This window comes from Pollachius pollachius (assembly GCF_949987615.1).
Source record: "Pollachius pollachius genome assembly, chromosome: 8".
In the NCBI taxonomy this organism is placed as follows: domain Eukaryota; kingdom Metazoa; phylum Chordata; class Actinopteri; order Gadiformes; family Gadidae; genus Pollachius; species Pollachius pollachius.
In genome coordinates, this window is record NC_136941.1 from 7,322,028 (window position 1) to 7,349,972 (window position 27,945).

The 27,945-nt window shown below is 47.8% G+C and overlaps 1 protein-coding gene across 1 annotated transcript in view; it reads left to right on the top strand.

The window, feature by feature from the left end:
• Positions 1-246: 246 nt before the first annotated feature.
• kazna (kazrin, periplakin interacting protein a) overlaps positions 247-27,945 on the top strand; it is a 43,065-nt gene continuing 15,366 nt past the window's right edge. Inside the window, exons 1-5 of the mRNA XM_079742541.1 lie at positions 247-563; positions 14,844-15,035; positions 23,932-24,068; positions 24,420-24,590; positions 26,672-26,861. Of these exons, the coding sequence (XP_079598667.1) occupies positions 464-563; positions 14,844-15,035; positions 23,932-24,068; positions 24,420-24,590; positions 26,672-26,861 (790 nt within the window). The 5' untranslated portion in view covers positions 247-463. The remainder of the gene's footprint in view (positions 564-14,843; positions 15,036-23,931; positions 24,069-24,419; positions 24,591-26,671; positions 26,862-27,945) is intronic.

A 27,945-nucleotide genomic window follows, 5' to 3' on the forward strand; every position in this document is an offset into this window, starting at 1 on the left:
CTGTTTGAACATGAGAAGAGCACACACACACACACACACACACACACACACACACACACACACACCTGCAGGGCGCGTACCTTGACATAGCTCCTCCCCCTGCCCTGTACTCATGTGGGTGTGTTTGTGTGTGTGTTTGCATTTGAATAATGTGGGAAAACGAGTGACAGCTCCTCCCGTCTATACAGACAACCGCTGTGTCGGGGTAGAGACAGAGAGAGAGAGACAGAGAGAGAGATAGAGAGAGCACTGTGGTTTCAAACCCGTGGGAGTCGCCTTGAACAGGTAAACAGAGAGAGGGAGTAGGAGAGAGAGAGAGAGAGAGAGAGAGAGGTAGGTCCGCATCGGTCACATTTCCTGGATTGCGCCGCTTCAGCAGAGCGCTGCTCCCTTCTCCATGGACCGGCGGCTCTCCTAGAGGGAGAAGGTTTTGTTGTGACGCGGGGTCTCGGCTCTGATGTGAATGCTCCCTCAGACCCTGGACTCCCCCAGCCTGATCTCCTCCTCCTCCTCCTCTTCTTCTCGGGGGGACATGAAGCCCGACACGGAGGAGGGGAAACCCGGTGAGTACAGAGACTGAAGAACCAACGGGTGGTTATGTGTGTGTGTGTGTGGGGGGGGGGGGGGGGGGGGGAGGTTAATCCGACTCCTGGAGGTTTTTCAAACTTGGGAAGCTACGAAAGTGGGTAAACAAAGAGGCAATGAGAAACATGGTTCCCAACCAGGGACAAATATTGCAGTGGTGAATGTAAGAGTGAGGAGCAACAGCAGATTGTGTGTGTGTGTGTTCTGTGTGCGCAGGTAGAGCATGGAGTCAGGTGTCTCAGCTGGGTTAATGAATGAGGCTGTGTGTGTGTGTCAAGCCATCCGTCATGGTGGCGAAGCGTTGGCAGACTTTAACCCACGCTGGCCTAGAGAACACGGCTGTCACTATCAGGGGCATGAGAGAGAGAGCCTCTAGGGCTTTAGACACCGGTTTCTCACAGCACAGCGGGGGTCCCCAGAAGGCATTTCTACTACAGTGTTGTGGTCGGCCTCACAGTTGAGCTGGTGTTTCAGGCTCACTTAAGGTGGATGAACTGCACGCGTCGGTGTGGTTTCTGTTCCCTCGGGTTGTTTTTTGCGAGGTTGAAGCTTTTCTCCATGACGCTCTCGGGTCGGATTTAGAACTCACAGTTCATATGCGTTCAGGGACAGAGCCCTCCATTAGAGGAGGATAAAAACACTGCTGCGGAAGTACTGCTTCACACTCATTATACTGCATGGGCCGTTATTAGCGGACGCGTTCATTAAATCACCTGTTGCCAGTTTTACTTTTACCAGAGCCACTAGTCAGGGAATGGTAGGGCCCAAGGGATGTCTGAACTTCCGCTTTCCAGCTTCCCATAGTTCCCTTTATGTGTTTGTCTTCAAAGTGTGTTTTATGGCGCCGAATGAATCAGTAAGCCAATATTATGTCATGTTGTGCAAACATCAGGGTGGCATGCTGTAATAGAGCCCAGTCCATATTTCGTCATCGAAACATGATTCTTTGGGGTTTTAAGTTCTTGGTTCTGTGTTCAAACTGATAACCGTCACAGGGAGTAGCCCACCACATAGAAAACCATAGGGGGGGGGGGGAGAACCCTTGTTTGACAATCTTTACACGCTACTGCTGGTGCACCTGCACTTCACCCCTGGGCTGAAAGAAAACTGCCAACAACGGAGGTCAAAGGTCACATTGACTCAGGCGTAGTTGCCCCTAGACCATTAGAGACAGAGTACCATCTCTAAACGTTCGTTTGGCTCCAGCTCTACAAAAGCACCGTCAACCCTGAACCAGAGGACGCAATAAAGTTTGAGCTTCAAAGTAACAGCGGGGGTTGCTTGTTTTCGGGGGGGATTTACATAAAGAAGAGTGGCTGTCCGGGACAGGAGGTCACAACGTTGTCAAAGGCAAACACTGGCCTCTGGGTGGGGGTGGAAAGATGACCCCTTATTTACATCTGACACGACAAAGTTGGCAAACTGCCTAGCCCTTCCCTCGACAGAACAACCATTTTTAGAATTAGAACCACAATGGTTCTAATTCTTCTACTTTTTTTTATTTCTATCGGTACATAATTGATACTTTGGTACAAGCCGTCTGATTGGATGCTAGAAATGAAGTACTGATTACCCAAATCAAACAGAGCAAAGGTCCTGTTTAAACCCAAGGAGTTTCAGCTTTTAAGCAGTTAACCTTCTGTGTGTGTGTGTGTGTGTGTGCGTGTGTGTGTTTGCGTGTGTGTGTGTGTGTGTGTCTTGGTCAGCCTAAGGCGCGGTCCTCTTGACACAATTCATGCTGTCAGGGCAAAACAAACAATCAAACCAACATAGAACTTATCTCTGCAAGTACACCTACTTGTATCTGCTACCTGGTATGTGTACCTGTGAGCTCTTTACAAATCAAATTCCTATTCAAAGCATCTCTCACTTTATCAGCCATTGTTAGGGCAGAGGTATGGGAGTAAGATAAGACCTCTACTCTGTCACTGTATTGCTGTATATCTTTTTTCATAGGAATTGTTTTGTGAGAGTCATTGAACGGGTTGATTTCAGAACCTTTCCCGGAACTGGGATTTAACTCATGATGCAAACAGCACAAAATAGGAACCCAATGATTGGCAGTAGTGTTTTTACCCCTGTTGCCATTTTAACATAGACATGCATTAACGTGTGACTAAACGCTGCATCCATTCAAACATCAGTAACAGCCTCATCTCTGGTCTGAAGCAATTGAACTGCCAAGTGTTTTGGCAGCAAATGAATTGCTGTCGATGTTTGCAACTCAGCTGGAGAAAGATGACAACATAAATTAGTGAGTTCAAATGAAGTGTAAAAGTTATATGAATAGCGAGACTCAATGCCTGCCAGAACTTAGTCTCCTGTGGGTAGGTATAATATTATCGTTTTGGTCCATATGCTGTATTGTATGTCTTTAGACTGTGGTGTTACTGGATATCTGTTGTGTCCTATAAGTGGTTGCAACGCGGGGGCTGTTCAAGTGTGTGTGTGTGTATGTGTGTGTGTGCGTTTGAGAGGGTGTGTGTGGATATGTGTGTGTTGTCAGGGTAGGCAGGGGAACAAGGTGTGTCTTTTAACACAACAACCTTCTGCCGGCTGTTCGATATCCACTAACAGTGAACGTGCATGCATGGCTGAGTGCGTCTTTGTCTTGTGCGTATGTTTTTTACACATAGCCCTATATCTCTTTTATAGTGTGTGTGTGTGTGTGTGTGTGTGTGTGTGTGTGTGTGTGTGTGTGCGCGAGTGCATGTTCGCAGATGTGTGTGTCAGTGTTTTCGTCTAAATGAGCACATTGTGTCCAGTGTGATGCAGTAATTATCAGAGTGGCGGAGCCAGGTGTGTAATTGCTCATTGTCGCAGATGACGGCTGGGTCACTGGGAACTGGATCCTGAAGCATTACTGAATAACACCTGAATAAAACCCTCCTTCAGCTCTATAAACCTAATTTCAACATCAACTCCCTTTGTCTCAGTCCCGGCCGTCTCCTTGTCCTTGTCAGCTTCAGCTGCAGCAACCGGTAGTCTCTTTAGAAACGCCAATGTGTCAGAATGATGTTTTTATTCCTGGCCTGACAATTCAAAGCACGCCATTCCTCTGCCAAATTATCCCCATGAAAAAATAGGTCTGGTCTATTTAATTTGTTGTCTGTAATGACAGAAAAAAATATTTTTCAATCTGTTGTCACAGATAAAAGGATAGAAGAGAACAGCAGTCAGGGAGATTGAGAGAGCAGAGTGGAGAGAGATTCATCGGTGGCAGAGAGAGATTGAGAGCAATAAAGAGACGTGTCCGTCTGTGAAGTGTGTCTCTGTGTGTAGAGCCAAGCAGGGCGTCGTGATGAAATATCTGTGGTGACTCCATGACTGGGCTCACGTTTGACCTGGCCTATAAATAACTACCCCTGCTAGTCTTAGATAATACAGGTCACGTCTAAGCTAAACACACACTTTATCACTGATATCAAGCGCACACACACGCACACAAGCACACTCTCAAGATATGAATGCATATACTCAAATATACTCAAACTTATAACCTGGTATTGAAATAGATGTATACTCATTATGGTATGCTATTAGTGGTAGTATATTTCTATAATATATGACAGCTACCACTGTTCAACTTACATGGTGCAATCACAAACATGTTGGTTAATAGATAATTAAAAGATAACGTAGTCACTTAGCTGACACTTATACCAGAGAGAAATACAAATGACCCATTTGTCCTGTTCTGGCTTGTGTGCTAAACACTGGTCCTCCGCAAAACCTAAGAAACACAACCATCAATCAAATTAAAAGGAACCTAAAGAATTTTTTTATTGAATTCTTTGAGTTATAATACTAATTCCTGGACTATCCATGCTCAGGTGAGTGTACTACATAGGGTGTTCAACTCGCAAAAGGTACTGGGTTTGATTTCTAATGCCGCACCACTACTGCTTGGCACCCTTGAGCAAGATAGCCCCCTGACCCCTATCTGTTCCTTAATGAGGTGCATCTGTATTCACTATGAGGTGCTTTTGCTGATAAAAGGGTCTGCTAATTGCTTATTTAGCATTGCGACCCGGCCTGCCCTGGGTCAAGTCTGAGATAAGTGGCTGCGAAATGAGTTTTTAGCACCAACCTTCCTCCTCTACTCTGGGAACCTTTGTGCCATTAGTGCTGGCCCCTCTAACCCTCTGTGTAAATATTGGATCACCACGGCCTGAGCGTGTATTTCTCAATCCGCAAGTAGGTGGTCCATCATACTGATAACCTTGTTACCGGGGAAAAGCTCCCATTTCTCCCAGATATTATCATCATTGATTCATACCTGACCTTTGAAAAGCATGTGAAAACGGTAATTAGCTCAGTCAAAATGAACCTCAGAAATTAAAAAATGTATCAGGAGCTAATTATCAAAAGATGCTGCCTGCCAAGTTGTTAATGCACTCTATACATTTTGCACACCTCCATGCTCTATTGCCACATGGTCCCAGGCGGGAAGGAAACATTATCAAGCCAATGTACAGTTTGTACATATATATACCTTGAAGGTCCTGGACAAAAAGCCAGTTGGATATCATCACTATCATCAACTATAATTTCCAAGTATAACCTTCTAACCTTTGATAATTTGCTTAATTATGCAAACACCTATTGAATGTACAAATGTATCCATAATCCTACTCCTCCCCCTCTGAAAGAATTAGTTTCATTGTTTTCAGACAACATCAGGCAAACAAGCTCCTCCAGCACCAGAGATATCTGTGTTGTGCAACACAGGGGCTCTGAGTTTGGTAGATCAGCTTTTTCCATTAGAGTCCCAAACTCTTGGAACTCTACTCCCAGCATTGTCGATCAAAGTTCAAAATGTACTAAATTGCAACTAATTATGTGAACACTTTTGATCGATAACATTCTGAGACACTGACACTTGCCATTCCAGCCATCAACATAATCACTGGTGAACAACACATGTAGTCCAACCCTTAATCATGTTGGAAGCCACCTGCCACTTTACTGGCAGGTGGCTTTGTTTCTTTCTAGCCATCCATTATCCTTCTGCTATTCTTCAATCCATTCAATCATCGAGCAATCCATCAATTAATCCAATCATTGATCCAACAATCCATTCATCCATTAATTTAAGCCCAAGACCAGAGCTATCCTGTACTAATGTCTGGTTGCATTTCTTGCTCTGGTCTTGCAATACTTCAGTTAATAGCTTCTTCATTATTTGTTCTACAAATCCATTGCAGTCAGCCTCACTTGTAAGGCTGAAACGTCTGCTACATTAACAGAGTGTAAATGTCTGATTTATTCCTCCTATTCACAATGGGACCTTAATTAAAATGACAAAATTGCTGACCTAACAAAGAATGAATCTCTTGACCTTCTGTGTGTTAGCTGCTGTTAGCTGCCCGATACTCTGTTTTTTTAGAATAGGACGATCACAATGGCTTGCGATGTCAGTATCTCAGCCCATCTGTGTCCTCGGCTATAATCCCACTGTTTGTCCGTACACTAGCCATAACTGGGAGACGGGCTTAAAATCTCAGCAGGTTGTATGGATGGATTATCATGTAAAAAATGAAGCAAGTTGAGACATTGAACAAAAAGAAAAAAATCGGAGTTGGTTACATAACACTGAACAAAGACAGGAATGTCTCATAAAATACCTTAAATTACCCCCACTCAAGTCACCGTGATGTTTGCTCACCGTTTGCTGGATGCTAATCTCCTCTTAAGTCCCAAGCACTCACTGTTATTTCAAACCGCGGGCTCCATGTGATGATGCTATCTACAGACAGCTTCTGATGGAGGGATGTTAGGCCCTGATGGGGTCCCAGATCGGACTGGAATGTGTGATAGCTAACTACATGCCCAGATGATCAGATATTTGCTCACAGTCTCACTGTCCTCAGACCCCCATTGCCCCAGAGGCGTGAAGCATGAAACGGGCTCAGCATAGGATTACAGCTATCCGTGATGCTTCGATTGGAGATCTGTCTGGATGGGGCCTTTTTCAGCTGGGAGCGATCGTCACCTCCATCGACGTGATCCTTCTCGTGGCTTGAATGCAAAGAAGAAGAAAAAAGATTTGATTGTTTTACTTAAGTCTATTCAAGGAGCTGATCTTAAGCCTCATATACGCTGAGCTATGAACCAAAGCTTCCTTAACCCAACCTAGTCATCGATGTCACTAGCGATGACTGTTTCCTGTTTGGGGACCTGCTTTGTCATCGCAAATCCCAATCCTCCCTCATCACCGAACATTACATTTCTCTGAGCAATGTCCCGCCGTGTTTCATCTCGCGCCCGTGTTTTTGTTTGTCTTCTTCTTCCCTTTAGTTATTTTCCTCACGCTCGCCTCCATCCCCTCCTCTGGCGTCGCCGGCAGATTGTTTTGTTTATGCTTATCGGCGGGGCAACCCGGTGAGGGGGCATCTTGAGACGGAGCGGACTCAGTAGAGCGACCTCATCAGTAGTCTGAGCTCAACCGCCGCCAAGCGTCGTGCCTCTGATGGACGCGCCGTCGACGGTCCAGAGTCCAGAACTCTGTGTGTGTGTGTGTGTGTGTGTGTGTGTGTGTGTGTGTGTGTGTGTGTGTGTGTGTGTGTGTGTGTGTGTGTGTGTGTGTGTGAGAGGCTTCATGAAGCATAAGGTGATCTGGATGAGCGTGAAGTCGTTTGGCAGAAGCTCACCCCTCAGTGCCTGTATGTATGTATGTATGTATGTATGTATGTATGTATGTGTGTGTCACTCATTAACTATGTATCTAAGTAGGCTGTGCTGTACTCATATCTGAACATTCACACACTGCAGTTGTATGTGAATGCCGTGCGTCATTCTATGTGCCATATGGCACCTGAAACACATGGTTAACACGCATGTATTTAGCGGAATCTCTCTAGGGCCTCTTTCCAAACGTAATAATACCAAAGATTAATTTACTTCATAATGACTGTAAAAGTATAAATAGCCTACATTACCTAATACACCCTGGCCTTAGCTGAGTTTTTTTTTACCACCACGGGCCAAAAAGTAATTCGGTAATTAATCGTAATCAATTCAGGTTAGCCACCACAGCCACCCCAGGAGGCAGTAATTCAGCAGACTCTGTCTATGCTTGTATTGTGGTTATGCTGAGATTAGACCCTGGTGAATATGAATGCTCATTGAACTGGAATACCATTCGCCCATTACCATTTCTAAATCCCAGACCAAAACATGGAGGCTTGTTAATCCCCTCTTGGCTGACTGATCAGATATAGGCCATGGATTGTACGCCTGCTTCCTGAAAGAACAGACAGTGATCAATAGCTAATCATCATGTAGTCTATGGGGTGAGGTTGTTGTCTGTTTTGTCTGGGGTTGCTGTGTATCAGGAGGTCTGGATGGGTTCACTAGATGTGGCTGTTCTTGACAACTATTAGATAACGACTATTGAGAAGTTTACTCAACATTTATGGTTTTTCACTAAAGATCTGAATGGCGATTATGTATCTCGTGTATCTGTTCTGAAGGTTTTTGAGAAATATTTTTAAATGCTTCTAATGGGTCTCTGCTCACCCTGCTTTGCCTCCTTCTCTCCAACGCTCTCACTCTCTCCTAGGGAAGACTTCCAACGCATTGGTCCCCACAGATCTAACATTGAGCCTGGGAGACAAAAAAACTAGTTTGTTGTGTCCTTGCATTCTCAATCAGAATGCAGTTGTAAAAGGCGCAGAGTAATAAACTGAATGATGCTTCAAAAGAATGCCCTCCCGGCTTTTAACAGGCCATGATCATTTCTTAATGAGTTCTGCATGCCTGCCTGTTTGAATATTGTTACGCCAGGAGGACCTGTCTTACGGTGCCAAGTCCAAAACAAACAGAAGCATGTGGGCTGACTCCTCCTGTCAAAAAACGCCTGTTTTTCTTTCAAACTGCATTCCTGCCCATTCCTTCTTGGCAATCACTTTTATTTACTGCTTAGTCAGTAAACTTACAGTAATATGAGTCATTAATAGGCAGCTAGGGGTTTTGCAGATGTTGGCGCTCAAAGCCAAACGGTTCAAACAACTAGACTGTCCTTCCACCGTTCTCTTTCACTCTCTTTCTATGTTCACTTCTCTTCTGCCGCCATCATGGCTGCTCAGCCCAGATTCCTCCATTAGGGTCTTCTGTAGATTGGACTCAATGTGGCCGGAGTGTTTAGAGCTCCAGCTCCTGTATTTCTGCCCTTTTTATCGATGCACATTCTCTTCCTGTTTGCCTGTACTTTTCTTTTTCTGGGAGATGTTCAATGACCCTGTATATTGTTTTTTTCTTCCTTGTCTATTTATCGTAAATTACGCTGACATATATCCATATATCCATATATCCATAGCATCAGAGACATAAGCACACAAAACAACCACCAAATTCAGACATCTAGAGAAACAATACGATGATGATATGGCAGACCGCAGCCCTGACCAGTGTACTTATTGTCACGGCTCTCCGTTGACTATTTCTCAGAATAACGGCGGGGACTTTTTCGCGGCTCTTAAGCCCCTCTGAGTTATGGGCCCTGCTGCTGGGGGTGCAGAGCGGTCATCGTTTCGATAGCATCTGATGGATTAGCAGGGGGCTCTTCCAGAGCTGCTCAACGCGCTATTGGATTCCTCCCCGCACACAGCGGACCTTCCCCCCAACCCCCAACCCCCCTCTCACACAGCCTTCCTGATGCAGGACTGTGGGAACAATCAAGCTGTTAATTGATTTTGTCTCCCATAACAGGCCAAAGATAATGGAACCCCAACCCCCCACCCCTGACCACTGTCACTCTCACAGTCCCTCCCTCGCTGCCTCCTACCCTCCATCCCTTTTCTCGCCAAAGAGGGCAATGGAGAGAGAGAGCGGGAGACAATCTAAAATTCTTCTCCCCCCGAGAGAAAACGTTGCTGTCGTTTGCTATCAATTCTCGGCCCTCCGCCGTCGCGCCGGCCAGGTCCAATCTCAGATGCCTCTTGGCCACTGAGCGCGCTGGCACATCACCGGCACAGGGCCGGCACATGGCTGGCACATCGCTGGTCCATTAAGGAAGAGGAGGAGGAGGAGGAGGAGGTTGGTGCATTTTTTAGCTTTCTTACTGGTGGTTGCTGAGAGGGAAATAGCGTTTGAGATGGCTGGAGACTTGATGGCTGGTGGCTGGAGAGAGTAAGAGATAGAGAGGCAGAAAGAGGGAGAGGGAGAGGGATTGACAGACAGACAAAGCATCATATTGACAGGTGGTTACATAGGCAGTCGTAAAGGGGCCGAACCGATGCTTACAGATATTATGAAATATAATTTACTCATGGCCGATCATTTGCAGATTAATTGCTATGACTGATCGAGTTGAGGCGGGCTGAGGCTGTGGGGGGGCGGAGGGCTAACAGGGGGCAGACAGTGAATTGGCTTTCATAAAGTAATTGGCCATTTTTCCTCTTCTTTTTTTCTCGCACCATTGGCTCCAATTTTGTTTCTATTACAGGGGCGAAATAAATGTTTTCTCCCAAGAGCAGTTGGAAATCATTTTTTCTTCCTGGATGCTGTCACTGAGGACCCCCCCCCCCCCCATAGCAAGGCCATAGCATGATCTCAAAGTGCGTTGGAGCCATTTAGCTTTAATCACAGGCAGGTGGTGAACGAGAAACCGTTGTGGTTATTAACCGTGATTGTCCCACTCTTTGTGGAGGCTCGGGGGACATCTCTTTACTGAGTGGACACTGAGTGAATGTTGGTCGGGAGATGAGATGGAGGTGAAACATTCAGTGTGTCGCTTTGCAGCTCAAAGGCATTTCACCAGAGCATCACATTCATACTCGGACGCTGCATTTCATGACCGTTTCAGGAAGGCTGCATTGCGTAGATGTCTGTCGTTCATATAGGTCCTACTTTAGTTTCATCATGCATGATAACCGAGCAATTGTAAGTGCTTGCAACTTGTCTATATGAACATCTTTACTGTATCGACAGCGATGGATGTATAAAAGCGTATGCTATGCCCTCAATGATAAACTAAATGTAATGCATCACTGTAACTTCGAGGGGGAATTTAAAAAAACTGATTCAACCTAACAGCGACACATTAAAAGGACCATGGCTCTCTCCCAGAGGCTATGTTACAACATCAACATTTCTATTCTTAATTCGGCCTGGCTCACCTGACAGGGTAAATAGTGTCTCCAGCCAAGCTCAAGTCAAACCAACCTGTGCATCTCAGATGATTTGCGTGTAGATAGGTTGGTGGTGGTGCGATCGTGCCGCCACATGACTATGTGTGGAGCTGGATGTGCTGTCCTTGGCAGCTGTGCTAGCGAGCATTAGCTGGCAGCTCTAGCCAGGCCGGAACAGGTGGTGTGGAAGGCAAGGCTAGCCCTAGATTTATTATCAACCAGAGAGAAGCGTGTTGATGTGTGTCTTAAATATATTATGTGGGTTGTTTTTAGATTTTACCAGACCTTTTACTATAATATATACTATATTTTGTCATTTGGAAGATGGTTTTACCAAAAGTGACAAAAGTGAATTCATATACAGGTCATTAAGGAGCTGCTAAGAATTAAGGCATCTTGCTCAAGGCTGCATGCAGGGTTCGTACATTGGGGATTGAACCCAGTACCTTTCAGATGGCAGTCGAAAACCCTTGCAGTTACATTACCCAGTATTAAGGTTAAAGTTGTTGGTACTATTTTTCAGACCAGCCCAGAATATCCTCCTATTGTCATCGGTTATAATCCCAGTGCCACTCTTATCTGCTATTTGAATGTTTTCCTTTCTCTCTTTATTTCCCTGGCTGTCACAATAAAAAGTACTGAAGTAAGAACAGCCCCTTCGAGAACCAAAAAAAACTTCACAGTACAGCGTGAAACCTATTGTCAGGTAGGGGGTTGGAATAGACATACAGGTGGCTGGTGCTCCTAGCTCTGGGAACGGATTGATGAAGTACACTTTGGGGTTAAGTCATAAATTATTAAATTGGGAACATGACGTACAAAGGTGGATCTGTATCGAGAGAGAGAGAGAGAGAGAGAGAGAGAGAGTAGGGGAGAAAGGGTTGGAAAGAGACACACAGGAAGTGATTTACGAGGAAGCCAACAGTCAATGTGTCGTTTCTAATGCATTCTGGATGCCGCAGTGCTGGGTACAGAACGGCTCCCAGCCGGCAGGCCTGTGTGGGCACTGATGAATGGGTGGTCCTCCTCTTCAGCCTTCCCCTACACACCAGCCAACCCCCAGCCCGGTGTCTTATGTAGAGCGACCTAGCCATGGCAATCGCCTGCAGGAAAATCCTGCAAAAACACCACCCACCCTATACCGCTGTCACTTCCATCGACTACCCCTCCAGCTTCCATCATTTCTCCAACCTCATTCCTCCATCCTCCCTCCATCACTAATCCTCCTTTTGCTGTCCTGCCAGCCCTCTTCCATCTGTCCTCCTCCACCACCTCCACCCTCCCTCCACCCCCACTCATCCATCATCACTTCATCCCCACCCCTCCATCCACTACCCCTTCATCCCCAGTCCTCATTCATCCCTCCATCTTCACTCATCCCTCCCTATACTATCCTACCCCACCCCTACTCTGTCCTCCCTCAATCCTGACTCCTGTGGGGGAAGGGCTTGTCCATCCACCCTCCTGTCTCCAAGCCGGCCGGTTAGGGGGAATCTGGCACCGGAACCTGGGTCCTAGGTTCCTGGAGGGTCCCTCTGACTGCCCCAGCCTGGGACCAGAGCCATGCCGATCGGTCTGGCAGTAACCGGGGTTAAGGAGACCAGAGCAATCTGGAGTAGTGTGGCGGAGCGACTCAGCATGAGGCAGCCTTGGAAGCAGTGGAGCAGAGTGACTTCACATGGGCACTGGGATTCCATTTAGAAATGGGAAAGCTTATCTGCTTAGGTGGGTCCCCTCAGTACTGAATTGAGGCCATGGACGGCACCGCCTCCTCTGCCCAACTTCTACTTTACGAGGACTCTCTCGTAGGTCTTGTAAGGTGTGCTGTCCATGGGATACTTTATGTACTTGATGCAAGGGTACCTCCTCTGTTTGTATCAGGGAGTAAATTGCATTAACATAGAGTAGAGTCGAGTTATAGAAGAAGTCTAGGAGAAGAGAATATGTATGCTCTGTAACTTTAACAGACACATTAACACTTGTATTTTCTCTTGATTTTGAACTAAACTATCAAACAAACAGCAAGGGCTATCATTCTTCCCACTATTGCCTTATTTAAACATTTAAATATGAACTGTGCCTGAAAACACAAATTACATTGAGCCGCATTTTGTATTAACAAACAGCATATTGCGATAATGTACAACACATATTGACTTGATAACGTTTTGCGAGCATATAAACACAAATGCACCTTACACCCCCTTAGTCTGCAATCCCAGCACAATAGAGCCCTACATAATGACTAAATAATTAAATCGAGGGCTTTATCACTGAATATTTTACAGCACCAGCAAACAGCACCTTGCTGTTTTCACAATTAGCTGATTCTCCTGCTTTTGGGATTCACATTCAGACCATAGCTGTCGGAGTCGACTATACAAAATTTCTATTACGGGCTTCATTAAGTATGGAAATGACACGCTGCTCTCTGACTGTGGCCTGTTTACCCTGCTGCTAATAATCCCTCCTTTTTAACATCTCTCAGTAATAGGTGGCATCCGTCCATAACCACATTTAAGTTAGTTCCGGAAAATTACGGAAACATGGATAGTGCCAGTGAAGGGATGTATCATAAAGAGATACTTAAACTTTAATGAGGGGAATATTGAGCTAATGGGGTGCATTAATATGAGTATGCAAGCACTGTTTCTGTAATGGCATGAGAAGGGGGAGTTATCTAACCTTGCACAAGATAATTCAACCGCAATGTTGGCCAAAATAGCAGAAACTGTTTTTTAGCAATTAGAATAAAACAGCCTCCCTCTGCAGCAAAGTGACAGTCGTGGCACACAGTGAGAATCGTTAAACATGGAGGCCCGCAGATCTTCTGCTTAATTTAAGAAATCCTCCGGCAAGGTCCGGGCCAGTAGGGGAAAACAAGCCTGGGGTGATTCGAAGAAGGCGGACGTCAGCTTTAATAAGACCAACCAGACACCAAAATATTTAGGAAAAAATAACTTAGAAAGAAGAGATCGTTTTTTAGTTTTCTCTCCTTCTTGCGCCTCATCTCGTACGGCTTCCATATCATTGCTTTTGTCACCACACCGCCAGATACACACACCCCCATGGACGACCGCCATGGGCGTGTCAAGGCTGGAGGCTATCTTCCTTTTCCCGACTTCAAAGACAGATCCCATCCTCGTACCTGCGTTGCCTTTCGGTCGGTTGCCTACGGTCGCGTGTGCCTCACGCACCGGCACACACCCTCGCCGCGGCTGATCGATGCTGCCCGCCTCCAGCGATGCTCCACGCTCATCTCCGTTACCACTTACAGTTACTTAGCGCTGCGCCGCAGGGCCGGTCAATCTGTCCCGCGGCTCAGGTTTAGACTGGATGTAATCTGTATACATCCCTCTCTCTTTCTCTGGTGCTTTCTCTGGTGCTCTCTTTCTTTCCATCGCTCGCTCTTTCTCTTACTCTCTCTCTTTGTCTCTCGCTCTCTCTCTCTCTCTCTCTCTCTCTCTCTCTCTCTTTCTTTCTCTTTCTCTCTCTCTTTTTCTGTCTCTCGCTCTCTTTCTCACATGTTAGTGGGATGGCATACTTGGATACTGGGATGGTCTATATAATATACCTGTACTTCCCAAGCAATCTTAGCTTGGGTAGTCTTGGTTTACTAAGGGCAAGACTAGGTGCGCCGTGAAATTGTGTGGAATTGAATACATAATCCTGAAATAGGTTACTAATATGTCTCATGATTCATGATTCATCATACTATTCATGATTTGCTTTACTATTGATTGAATTGTTCCACCTAATGCAAGTACATTTCAACACATATTTGACAAAGTAATACAATTGCCTGCCTGCTTTCTTTGAACCTGAATCCATGTGATAGTTATTTGACTGTTTGCAGAGTGTGCCAGTATTTGCCAATAACCTAGTATACATAAACTCCTTGGTAACACTTTGTGTGAAATCGTTCATTATCCTGCTCTGGTTTCTATTCATGGTACTCCCTGTTGTGACGGTGGTGTCTCCTATCTGGGATCCATCTGCTCTCCTTCTGAACCCCCATCATCCCCGCCCTGACCGAACACCCCCTCAACACTCACCGCTACCCCATCCCACACCTCTCCGTCCGTCGGCTCACCGCTCCCTCCCCTCTTTCCTCCCCCCCCCCAGTGCTCCTGCGCGAGGAGGTGGCCCAGCTCCAGGAGGAGGTGCACCTGCTGCGCCAGATGAAGGACATGCTGAGCCGGGACCTGGAGGAGAGCCCCCAGGGCTGCTCGGCCGACCTGCTCTCGGCCGCCGAGCTGCGCGTCCAGCTGGCCCAGAAGGAGGAGGAGCTGGACCGCGCCAAGGAGGCCCTGCAAGGTAGGGGACGCGCCGCACCGGGGCCCTCGCCCTCACCCTCGCCCTCGCCCTCGCCCCGCCTGGACCGGGAGGGTCGCGGTGTGACTTGTCGGCGTGTTTTGCAAGAATGGAGTCCATTCGTCGTCCACACAAGTGAGACATTTCACAACGCTGGGTTGTATTAGAAAATAGCCCAGCGAGAAGGTTCCGCCTCAACAAAATGGAGAGAAGGCCAAGTAGTGCTTCTTCGTTGGTGATTTGGAGCGTCGACGGCGGCTATTGAACGCAGGCGTATCATTTGGCCTTTATTCGACAGTTAGGATTCAGGAGGCAGGGCAGTTCAGACTTGGAACGTTTTAGATATGTTGTCGGAATGGCGGAGACCAGCTCACACGCACTCTAACCCCCCCCCCTTTAAAAGACAGGAGGCTGAGTGCTTCGCTGCGGTCCTCCAGTACCATCGCAGCCTTGTCGGTGAGTCAGACTGCCGTTCACCCAGGGGCGGTGTCATCTCCCCAACAGCAGCAGCAGCAACTGCTGCTGCTGCTGTTGGGGAGATGACACCGCCCCTGGGTGAACGGCAGTCTGAGGAGGAGGAGGAGGAGGAGGAAGATCCGTTTGGTGTCAGACAAAAAGACGACTTTGTTCCCACTGTGTAGGATAAGAAACACACTGCAGGGGCAGCGGCCTACGCACTCCGGCAAGGCTGCAGTGTCACAACAAACACTTGTTTGATGATACGCTTACCTCCGAATCTGCCAGCATCCCACACATACACACACACACTCGGTGTGACTCGGTTGTGGTGATGAAAGACGAAAAGACGAAAGACTACGGACCCCCGAGGGTGAGGGTCTTGCAGTAATCAGCACCTAATGAAGGCTCTATGTGGGAATCTGCTTTCCTTACCAGATCCACGGATAGTATGAAGACAAGTAGAGAGAAATAGATGGATGGATGGATGGATAGAGAGAGAGAGAGAGAGAGAGAGAGAGAGAGCAAGTGAGAGTACTTTATATATCCCTAAAGAGCTGGGATCTGGTTGAAATCAACCTCAGCTAGATGGTCAAACAATACATAGATGTTGTTTATGGCCTATAAGAGCCTTTTCCTAATTCTTACAAGTATTGTATAATTTCCTAAGCAATGGTAGCTTATTTCACTAAAGTAAAGGTGCATCTGCTCACATCGCTGCCCATGCACTCTCAAAGTTTGGGCTGATAGTTATTTGTTTGGCTAAAGTATGTTGCAATAATTTGGCATACAGGGGAGAAGGGAGCAAAGGTCATGTAAATATTTAGCTGTGTTTCTGCTGTGTTTTTCACCGGGCAGTGCTGAGCTACTGGCTGATGCTCCGGGCTCTTTTGGTTCCTCAGTGCCTCGCTACCAAAGTGATCGGGCTGCCACTTCTCAAGGCTAAAATACGCTGGCATTATCTGCAGCATACAGACCAGTGAATATGCTAGCTAGAACCAGATATTCTGGCTAAATCACTGGAATTATCTGTAGCATCCAGACCAGTGATTATTTGGGCTGGATCCAGAGATTCAGGCAACCATTTTGTCGCAGCATTTGCTAGAGTTGTCTCTGCCAGGCACATTGGCGTTGTAATTGTATACACTGGCTGCATGTGGTATCAAATGTCAAGGGTAATAATAACAGTGCTTGGGTTTGTTTTGAAGGGGGGACAGAGTTCTTGTTGGGAGACAGGAAGAGAGACCCCTCAAACAGCAAGGTTACCCCCGCCCACAGGCTTTATACCACGATGGTCTTAATTTGTCTAACAGTGTGACATTCAGGATTCTTCTGTTCTCCCTGGACTCAGCGAGTTTTTTGGGCGTTATTAGTGTGTTTTATACTCTGACTGCTGTGGCCATATGATGAGAAAAATAAATCTACACAGTCGGAGAGCAATGCTCTCTAGAAGTGCTGTCCTTAATGTGTATGTGTGCAGTCGTTTGTGTGTGTGTGTTACTGCAGTTTTGTGTGTTTGTGTGTGTGTGTATGCATGCATACCAATGTGTTTGCATGATGCCTGTGTGGTGCATGCATGTGTTTTTGTATGTTTATCTGTATGTGCATGCGTGTGTGTGTGTTTGTCGATGTCACAAGAAAGGGACACTAGCGGCGAGGGGTGTGTCGGTGTGTGGACCTCCGTCTGAGCAGCGGGTGATGTTGATGTTCGCGTCCGATAGAGGGTAACGCTTCCTGGACTCTTAAAGTATAACGCCTCGGTGTGTGAAGTGATTTACATGCAACATCGGTCATTAAAATGCTCCTAAACAATGGTTCACATAAAGTAACACAAAGTTTGTGTGGGTCGTAACCATGGGGATAAAACATTATTTTTAATCTCCATAGGGTTGGATTCCAGCTGAAACAGGGGGTTCACTGGCCACCTCATATGTGTGTTTGCCCTAGCTGCACTAGCTTGGCAAGGCGTAGCATTGGACCCATTAGTCTTTGTTTCCCCCACTGTCTCACCAGTCTGGTAAATCTAGGGAAGAGATAGCAGATGTTCAGCCCAACAGTTTGCCCAAAATACTGAGAGCAATGTTTGGCAAAGCAGCCCCCTGTAGAACCTGAGATTGAAGTGCCACCAACAATTACTCTGAGGCAAGGGGCAGGGGGGGGTATTGGTTGTCTCACTCTCGCTCTCATTCTGACACGTTTCAAACGAGCTGTCGGTACGGCTGTCAAACATCTCACCGTACAGTTCAGTGACCCCCCCTATTCCTGTCATCCGTCCCCTGGCTCTCTCTCTCCCTCTCTCTCTCTTTATTTCTCTCTCTTTCTTTTTCTCTCTCTCGCTCTCTTTCTCTTACTCTCTGTCTCTCTCGCTCTCTGTCTCTCTGTCTCTCTGTCTCTCTGTCTCTCTCTCGCGCTCTCCCTGACAGGACCAGTGTGATGAGGTGCTGTTGTGTCTCATCCCGCTCCCTGCCACCTGAGATAATACCTGTTTACTGAGAGAAGGGTCACACATCATGCAGCTCTATTACCTGCAGACCCTTCCTACCCCCCCTCACTGCTCATGAATATAAACGAGAGACAACATACCAGGAATACCTTCAGTACTTTTCTATCGCTTCGCAACTCCCTCCCTCTGTCATCTTTCCGTCATGGCCATCATTTATTTTTCTCTGTTGGTCTCCGCTTTGCCGTCTGTCTGTATTTTGTACTTTTTGTTCCTTGACCTTCTCTTCTACCCATTTATCTCTCTCTACTGCTGTCTCTCTGTCCTTTGTTGGCCCGCCTACGTCTCTCTCTGTCTCTAACTCTCTCTCTTTCTCCCTTGCGCTCAATCTCTCTCTACCTTTGTTATTTTTCCTCCCTCTCACTATTTCTGTATTTTCTCCCCCCACCCATCCCCTCCCTCGCTCTCTCTTCTTAGTGTCGTCTCCCCCCCCCCCCCCCTCCCCCCTCATGCCAGTCATCGGTAGGTGAGAACTGTAATCGCCACCGTGGGTAATTGCCCACAAAACTCAGCAAATGCAGAGTTTTGGTTTCACAACAGAGAGAGTAGCTGCCTCTCCCGACCCTAAATGGAAAGCTGTTCAAAGAAACAACAGTAGGTGTCAAACAGTCCCAGTGACTATTTTTACCTCGCAAAGCAGAGTTGAAGCAAAAATGGAAATACATTCCATTGAATCTGCACACTGAATGCCAATACCATTGGCTAGGGTTTCATTGGGCATCTTTTTCAAGGATGCTAACAGGTATGCTGTGCACAATGGGGATCAAACCCACTAGCTTTTAGCTCCTTGGTTATTCCCAGCTCAACTAAATCTAGAGAAGCGTGTTCCTTTCTTTCGGAGGAGACGTTAAACCGAGGTCCTGACTCCCTGTGGGCACGCGAGATCCCATCGCAAGAGTAGGGGTCCTAACCCCTGTCCTGGCTCTATTCCCACCCTAGCTCCTGTACCAACAGAGCCCCCACATCAACCCCTGGTCTCTGATTGGATAGGGTGGTTCCTCACCTGTCCTCTGTGACAGCTATGGGGAGAGTTCTGGTGCATACTGATGCATACTGGCACTCATGCATCACTGTTTCAAATGCTTTGGGTGTCCCGAAAAATGCAATTAACTGTTATTCTCGATATTATTTATGTTACCGGGCAGTTCCCTTTGAGTTGGCTACTTAAAGTCTGCCTTAACTTAGGTTTGAATCTGCACTGTGTTTAATCAAAGCTTCATTAATTTCCCGCACTAGTGTAGTTGGCCTTCTCTATCACTTTTTAATTAGTCACTTCATAAGCACGATAATTATTGTGCCTCAGGGCCTATTGGTACGGAGTCGAGGAGACGCTAGCTCCGGACAGCCACGTAGCATCAAAGCACGCTTTTAATGAGACACTCAGTACTGCAGTGTTTGGCTGTTATATACACTACTCTACTCTTTAAGTACCAACCTTGGAAATGTTCACACATAGACATGACTTCACACATATACACACCCCTTATACACACACACCCCTACCGAGTGTGACTGTATTGATTGCAATCATTAAATTATTAATTAAATTAAGGAAGAACAGCATTACATATAAGGTGATTAATTAAATTAAAGTAGCGTATTAAAAAGGTGGTGCATTTTAAGTGTAGTAGTTTCTACTGTATTGTGATGTAACGGTAGCACATTTTTGTCTAGCAAATGTTTTGAGGTTTTCAAACCAACTGCAAAAAGTCATTCCCTGAGAACACAGGCCTTTTTCTACCGTTTTGTAGTGTTTGTCTCCAGGGAGAACGTGTGTGTCACACAGCGGCACCTAGTGGTCACCCCGGGCAACTTGGTCATCAACCAATCAACAGCTTAGATGTGAAGGCTGGTGCACCTGTCGGAATGCACCTTGAAACTAACGAGACGTACTAAGCATGTGTTTGTTGGCCCTGGGTGAGGGACCTTTTCTATGTATTTGTAGCGGTTGTATGTTGGTAAAAAAAACCCTTGTATCGTAAATACAGTTGATAGTACAGCTATCACAGTGTGTTATACTCCGATAACCATAAGACACTGTCGAAGTGTCATCTTGTCCAAAATAGCTTCTGTTGCTATTCCTAATTCTTTAGCGTTTCTATATGTCAGTACCCAAAATGAGTCTTGATCCAGTTGGAGGTGGAGGCAATCGCAGGCAACACCTGCAACACGTTTCACTGAAAAGTGAAACGTGCCTGACATCACTCAAAACAGAATCGACTTTCAGATGGTATTTCTTGCCACACGGTGAGATGATGACCTTCATCTTGTTTGGGTTCCCGCAGAGCTGAGCTATCGCTATCAGCCCCCCCGCAGTCACTTCACTATCACCGGGCTATCAGGGTCGAGGGAATCTCATCGGCAACTAAACGGCTTCATCTTTCTGGCACGCTTGAAGCTCCTAACGACTTAATGTCTCACTTTCTTCCTCTACCTCTCTCTCGCTCTCTCTCTGTCTCCCTCGCTCCCTTTCTCACTCAATCGCTCCCACATGCACACACACGCACACACAGACCTCTCCTATCAGTGTTGTTCTGGAGGAGATAATAATGGCTGCGGGAAGATTCAATGATTGTCAGGACTATTGAGTTGGAGATGTTTAGAAAATGAAGACAAAGCCGTTGTCACGGCGTTTACAAGTGTCACTCAGTAGTTTATGAGAGAAACAACAAATCAACTGTTCCTGACGTGTTATTCTAATGACGACGCGCATTTCAGGGAAAATAAAAATGAAAACGTTGTAGAGAATTCCTTCGGGTTTGCATTTGACTGTGCCAACTTGAAACGCTATCCAGCCGGGCTTGTTGCATGCTTTAAGTGCTGGAGAGATGGAGAACATTCCAGCACTCCTGGTCGGTCATATCGGTGCCTTCCCAAACAAGCAAACACCGGTCCAAACCGGTAAACAGCACTGCACATGAAAAATGCACATGCAGAATCAGACACGCGTAAATACACATTAGTTTGCAATAATACTCGTTTTCATTTGATTGGATACACACACAGATTCTCACACGCACTCATGCACGCACACCCACACAGAAAACCTGACATGCCAGCACTGCTTCCCCATTAACCAGGCAAGCAACCATACACCGGGCAGACATCCATTACACCCCGGCCGGCCTCCATCTTGCCGTCTCCTGGGGTTAATTCCCTGCCTCAGCTCGGGGTCCTGGGGGGATCAAGGTGGGCCACTCCGTCTCCTCCTCCCCCCTCCTCCAGTAATGACTCCTGGAGATCTGGGCTCCTGGACAGAGCCAGGGCCTCCCAGTCTCATTAATATCCCTGTCAACACAGACGACCTGGCCGCTGCCCCACACCCCCCCTACTCATCAATGTTTTATCAGCAGTGAGCAGCGCGGCCTGTTTTTGTGTTTCCCCTCACAAACAGCTAAATGAAACGACTCGGGGAATGTAAAATGGCGGCCAGCTTCCCTCCGTCGACAGAGGCGGTCTTGTCCGGCACGGGGACGGTGTGTCTGCCAAGCGCTCACAGGTGCAAGGCGATGTCGCTCGGCCAGTGAGCACGGCTGCGGCCCACCCTCTCAAAGGGGTCTTTGATTCCACTTCCTGAGGGCAGGTGTGTGGTGATGGGGGTGGGGGGGGGGGGGGTTGAGAAGGGCTTCCTGTTTCTTTTGGCCAATGAGAGACCCGTACTGTCTCACTTGTCTCCTAGTCGCCGGGCAGAGAGAGAGAGAGAGAGAGAGAGAGAGAGGCTAAGGATGGACTGTTTACTTGAGTAAAATAGGTCATTGTCCGTGCGTTGGTAGACACACCTGTTAAATGTCATCGCAATCAGCCACACTGGGATGTAAAGAGCAGGTTAGTTAAGTTCATTAACAACACACAGGTAGAGGGAGGGGAAGAGAGGGAAGGGGAGAGACATTGATTGTGAGAGGGCTGGAGGACAGGCATGGGGGGTCACTGAACTGTGGGGTGAGGTTTTTGACGGCCTTACCGCCTGTCTGTGGCACGTCAAGACACAGAAGGTTGAAGAAGGAGAGAAGATGGTGGGGGGGTGGGGGGGGGGCAGAAACAAGGTGGAATATGCAAAGAGGAAAGTCACCTGTAGTATGATAAAAGGAAGGAAGGAAGAAGAGTCAGGGGAAAATGGAAGCGGAAGAGAAAAGGATTTGCCTTAGAGAAGATGAGAGCTGCTGAATCACAAAAGGGAACCGCAATTATTGTTATAATTATGCGTGGGTGAGTCGGTATCAGAAGCGGAGAAAGAGAATGCTGGAGGGTGAGAGAGAAGAGCGATCGAGAGAACAGAGGGAGAGAGAGGGAGGGAGACTGTTATACCATGGTGAGCAAGAGAGGAAAGAAAAGTAATAATAAACCGTCAGTCTAGAATTCAACATGGTGGTGTGGTGTAGATGTGGTGGGTGAATCACGGGAGGGTTCATGAGTAATCCTCCTAAGAGAAGGGGTAATAGGTTGGTGGCTAGCATGCCGGCGGCTAGCAGGCGGGCGGCTAGCAGGCGGGCGGCTAGCAGGCGGGCGGCTAACAGGCGGGCGGCTGACAGGCGGGCTGTTAGCAGACGGGCGGCTAAGAGGCGTGCGGCTAGCAGACCAGCGGCTTACAGGCGGGCGGCTAGCAGGCGTGCGGCTAGCAGACCGGCGGCTAGCCAGACACTGTTGCCTCTGTTGATTTGGTCGGCCGCCTCGTGCTCCAGACCATTAGCGTCCTCCTCTGACACCGGACTGTCAGGGCTGGTCGCCTACGGGGAGTTCTCAGGGAGATCTCAGCTGCTCGAACGAGGCTCCTTTCTCAGGTTATGTCCCCGCGTGGTAAACTTCAGTAGAAATGTTTCTGGTGTCAAGTTTTCATGTTCCTCTCAACTTTTCACTTTCATGAACTTTTTTCCCTGATTCATCCACTTTGGAGACGTAGTCAAAAAGCTCATCTTTCGGGGGGGGGGGGGGGCGGAGAACGCCGGCTCAGATGGATTCTTTATTCTGCGCCGAAAGGGGATTGAGGGCGTGAGAGCAGCATGTGTCAGCGCGAGGAAGCACATAGCAGCGAATACAAAGGAGGAAATGAAAAAGGAAGAAACCTTCTGTATGAAAGAATGCTCCAAACGGAGAGAAAAAAAACTCCTTGGCGCATTGAATAAGCGTAGATTGGATACGGTCTTAGCTGTAGGCAGTCCTGTATGGCGGTAGGTAGTAGGTAGAGAGGTGAGGTTTTAGGGGGTGGGGGTCATGTGAGGACACTGTGGGAGAGAGAGTGAGAGTGTACAGGACATCCGGAGTGGAGGTCTCCTCATTCTCACGTACACGCCTCTACACAGGCACAAAGCCGGTGCCTTATGGAAAGGTTGGAGGTGGCACAGCAGACAGCAGCGTTGAAAGCTCAGCTCCACCTCCAAACCCCCCATCCCCCCCCCCAACGGAGACACGCAGAGCTGCAGACATGTGCAGCGGGCGGTGGCGAAGGCGCTTGAAATCGTATCGCCGTTGTTTCTCTTGCCTCCAGGCGAACGTCAGTCAGGGAAATGCTTTAGACGCTGAGAAAAGACTGTTGGGGGGGGGGCTATTGGTGGCTGCTATTGGTGGTGTGGGTACTACTAGTGAGGTGTGTCTGTAGTGATGTGTGTATTTCTAGTGGTGTGTTTGTGTGGTGGTGTGTGTACTGCTAGTGGTGTGTATGTGTGGTGGTGTGTGTACTGCTAGTGGTGTGTATGTGTGGTGGTGTGTGTACTGCTAGTGGTGTGTATGTGTGGTGGTGTGTGTACTGCTATTGGTGTGTATGTGTGGTGGTGTGTGTACTGCTAGTGGTGTGTATGTGTTGCTGGGTACTTGCTCTTTGTGAGAATAGGTCAGAATGACGTCTTTTTTTTCACTTCCTCTTTCTAATAATGATCATGTTCTCTCTCTCTCTCTCTCTCTCTCTCTCTCTTTCTCTCTCTCTCTCTCTCTCTCTCTCTTTGTCTACAGCCATGAAGGCGGATCGCAAGCGTCTGAAAGCGGAGAAGGCCGACGTGGTGAACCAGATGCAGCAGCTCTACGCTACACTGGAGAGCCGCGAGGAGCAGCTCCGAGACTTCATACGCAACTACGACCAGCACAGAAAGGTACCACAGTTCAGAGTTCCCGTGCAAAGTAAACATGTTGACATATACGTACCAAGCATCAAATTGAAGAACTCCAATACAAATACAAAAACATAAAAAAAAAAAAGGTTGTGGCACGAAGCCTCAACCTTTGTGCTTTCCTGCCTCTGAAGCCCGCCTCTTCCTCCTCCTATCCCTCACCCTGTCCCTCTCCCTCCTCCTTCTCTCCCTCTTCCTCGTCCTCCTCTCCCTCCTCCTCCTCCCTCTCTCTCCCTCCTCCTGTCCCTCTCCCTCTCCCTCCTCATTATCCTTCCTTCCTCCTCTCCCTCTCCCTGCCCTCTTCCTCCTCCTCCTGCTCCTCCTCTCGTCCAGGAGAGTGAGGATGCGGTGAAGGTGCTGGCCAAGGAGAAGGACCTCCTGGAGAGGGAGAAGTGGGACCTCCGCAGGCAGAACAAGGAGTCCTCCGAACACACGGGGGCGCTGCGCTCCCAGCTGGACCTCAAGGAGAACCGCATCAAGGAGCTGGAGGCAGAGCTCGCTATGGTCAGAACCAATAATATACTAGAGATACACAATACGAAAATGTACTGTATTATAAGCACTGATATACTATGGTGAAACTGAGAGGGAGATATAATTATTATATTATAATATTATATTATATTATAACCATATACTATATCTATGGACTGGTGAGACTGAGGGTGAGATACCCTACAAGACAGATAGATAGACATACAGGCATGACAAGTTTCTGTTATAGCATTGTTCAAACAAAAGGCCATCTAGAGGAAAAAACATGATCGCAATCAAATCATCAAGACGCGACAATTAACGGCAATAAAAAAGTTTGAGAAGGTAGAATGTCATCGTATGGACGTCATATTTTTCCCCCTTACAAACTGCCGTGGCAAACCGAAAAATGTGGAGCCCTATCTGCAAGACAGGGTTTGCACTATGACAGACAGACAGACGGACGGACGTTGATGGTGTCACGCTCAGCGATCTCAAAGTCCATTTTCTGTCCACTTCTCCGTGTATATCTATGATGTCATGCGGGACGACTCTCACTGTCTCCTGCCTGCCTCCCTCCCTCCCTCCCTCCCCCCCACCAGATCAGTAATTGTGTCAATCAGAGAACGGAGTTCCGGGTGTTTGAGCGGCTAGCCGACAGGGAGTCCCCCCGGAGGTTCTCAGCGGTAAGACAGGCCCCACCCCCCTAACCTCCACCCCCTCCTCCTCCTCCTCCTCCTCCTCGTCCTCTCCTCCTCCTCCACCTGCCCCTGCCTGCCCAGCAAGGCCCGTTTCTCCACTATGACCAGAGCCTATCCAACGCTTGAGCCCCCCCCCCCCCCCCCCTTGTCTGTGACCTGGTGGTTGTGGAAACCACCCCCTTATGCCCCGTCCCTCTCTCAATCATTTCTGACGTTTTTGATTAACCTGCCCCCCCCCCCCACCCTGCCCTTTACAATGGACCTAACAGCTGTGTGGACAGCTGTGGCTAATTCACAAGTGTGTGTGAGTGTGTGTGTATATGCATGTTTAATGTAATCGGGGAATCAATTGTCACGGAAATGGCCCCTAGGAGATGGCATAATTTCCTTCCGCCAATTATTGATTGTGGGTTTTTGTGAGTGATTTGACCCGCACTGCATGTAGGAGACTGCGGAGGCTGGGCGCTGATGACTCTTAACTCTGATTTATGGTGTGATGACATGGTGTGGGACAGCTCTGCCTGGCATGTGGAACAATAACAGAAACAAATTGCAATGTGTACAGTACTCAGCCGCCTCTCGCCCGGTGAGGTATCGCTGACTGGCCGTTGTTTAGGGCTGCTGTTATTGATCACCCCTCCGTCCCTCCGCAAAAGGTCTCTGTCTCTCTCTCGCTCTCTCTCTCATACTTAATTATCTGTTCCCCCAGTCTGAATCTCCTTTCTCCATACCTCCCTTTTTCCTCGTTCTCTCTTTCTCTCTCATTCTATTTATGTCTCATCATCTCTTAACTATTTATATATATATATTTATATATGTATATATGTACTTTTTCCTTCAATTAGATCTGAATTCTTCACCTTCACCATCACTTTGACATTCTCCTTATCTCGCTGCTTCCCGATTCCGCCTCCTTTTCTCTCTCTCTCTCCCTCCCTCTCTCTCTCTCTCACACACCCTCTCTCACACCCTCTGTCACCATTGTTGGAAACACTCTCCTCTTCCAGATAATCTGTTTGTTCTATTCCTGATCTGCTGTGAAGAGATTTCGCTGCTGCAAAAACCAATGCCACAAACGCACTCACTCACACACACACACACAATCACACATTCAAACCGCTTCTTGTGGTCACATTTTGTAACACATGACGCATTACCGCATCCATGCATGACGCATGTGGGCAGCCAAACACTCAAGCGCACAACAAGTGTGTGTGCTTGAGTGTATGCTTGCACATCCTATGACGTGTGCGCACACAGACACACACACACACACACACACACACACACACATTCACCCTCAAATGACACCACTCGTCAGATGAAGTTCTAATGGGCTTCCAATGCGACTGCTGTCTAATACGTGCCTTTAACTGTCTGTCTGTGTGTCCGTCTGTCCGCCTTCCCCAGGCCAAACAATCGTTAGCCACGCTGACCAAGGACGTGCCCAAGAGACACTCCCTGGCCATGCCCACGGAAACGGTCGTCAACGGCAACAACCAGGAGTGGGTGATGCACCCGGACCTGCCGCTGACGGCCGCCATCAGACAGAGCCAGCAGTCGCTGTTCATCCACCCGGTGCACCCCACCGACAGACAGGGTAGGTGGAGCACTGTAACACCACAACACCGACAGACAGGGTAGGTGGAGCACTGTAACACCACAACACCGACAGACAGGGTAGGTGGAGCACTGTAACACCACAACACCGACAGACAGGGTAGGTGGAGCCCTGTAACACCACAACACCGACAGACAGGGTAGGTGGAGCACTGTAACACCACAACACCGACAGACAGGGTAGGTGGAGCACTGTAACACCACAACACCGACAGACAGGGTAGGTGGAGCCCTGTAACACCAACCCGGGACCCCCCCCCCCCACACTGACAGTCTTGGTCGGGTGGGGCGCTCACCTCTCCCTTCATGAGCCCAAAGCCCGGAGCCTCACTGGTCTCGCTTCATGTTTGCGGAGCGACGCAGAGAATAGAATCTTAGAATTGTTTCTAACGGAGTAAAAGCACACAGTCGTAGTACGCAGTAGAACAAAGCGGCCGGTGTCTTTTCCCCCGCTCCCTTTCGAACAGGGCTCCAGTCTGTTTCGGAGGATTTGGAGAATGTGATCACGTTATTGGGTGTCCCGCCCGATGCGGCCGTGGGCTTTGGGCTTCGGGCTTCAGCTGGTCAACGTTCTCCGTGCTGGGTGGAATGTCTGTGGAAGCCTCGTCGCTTCGCTGTTCAGCTCCTTCATCTACATTGGCAGACATTTTGCATTTGAACTCATATAGGTGAAGCGGCTCTAGTGGTGTTCAATTCTCAGTACGATAGGTTCTGGGTTCCGTCCCCCTGTGGTTATTGGCCTAACCCTTGAGCAAGATGCAAACCCTCCACTACAGGCTCCTCAATGACATGGATCTGAAATCAGTCTGTGGTTTAAGATAAAGGCGATGGTTTGAATGAATGAATTTTGAACCATTTTGTTCGGTACAGCCTTGCGGTTTTATTTTCTCCAAGTTGCCGTGTATTCGTTTCAGTTTAACGGGCTCAGTCTACACAGCATTACCTAAGTGTCTCTCTTTTACAAGCAAAACAAACAAGTTCTCGCCACTGCTTTTATGTATTTTTTTTGGACCTGCATTCTCTCAGCTAAGTCCCCAATGGGAGTCCTCTGTTCCCGCTGTGCC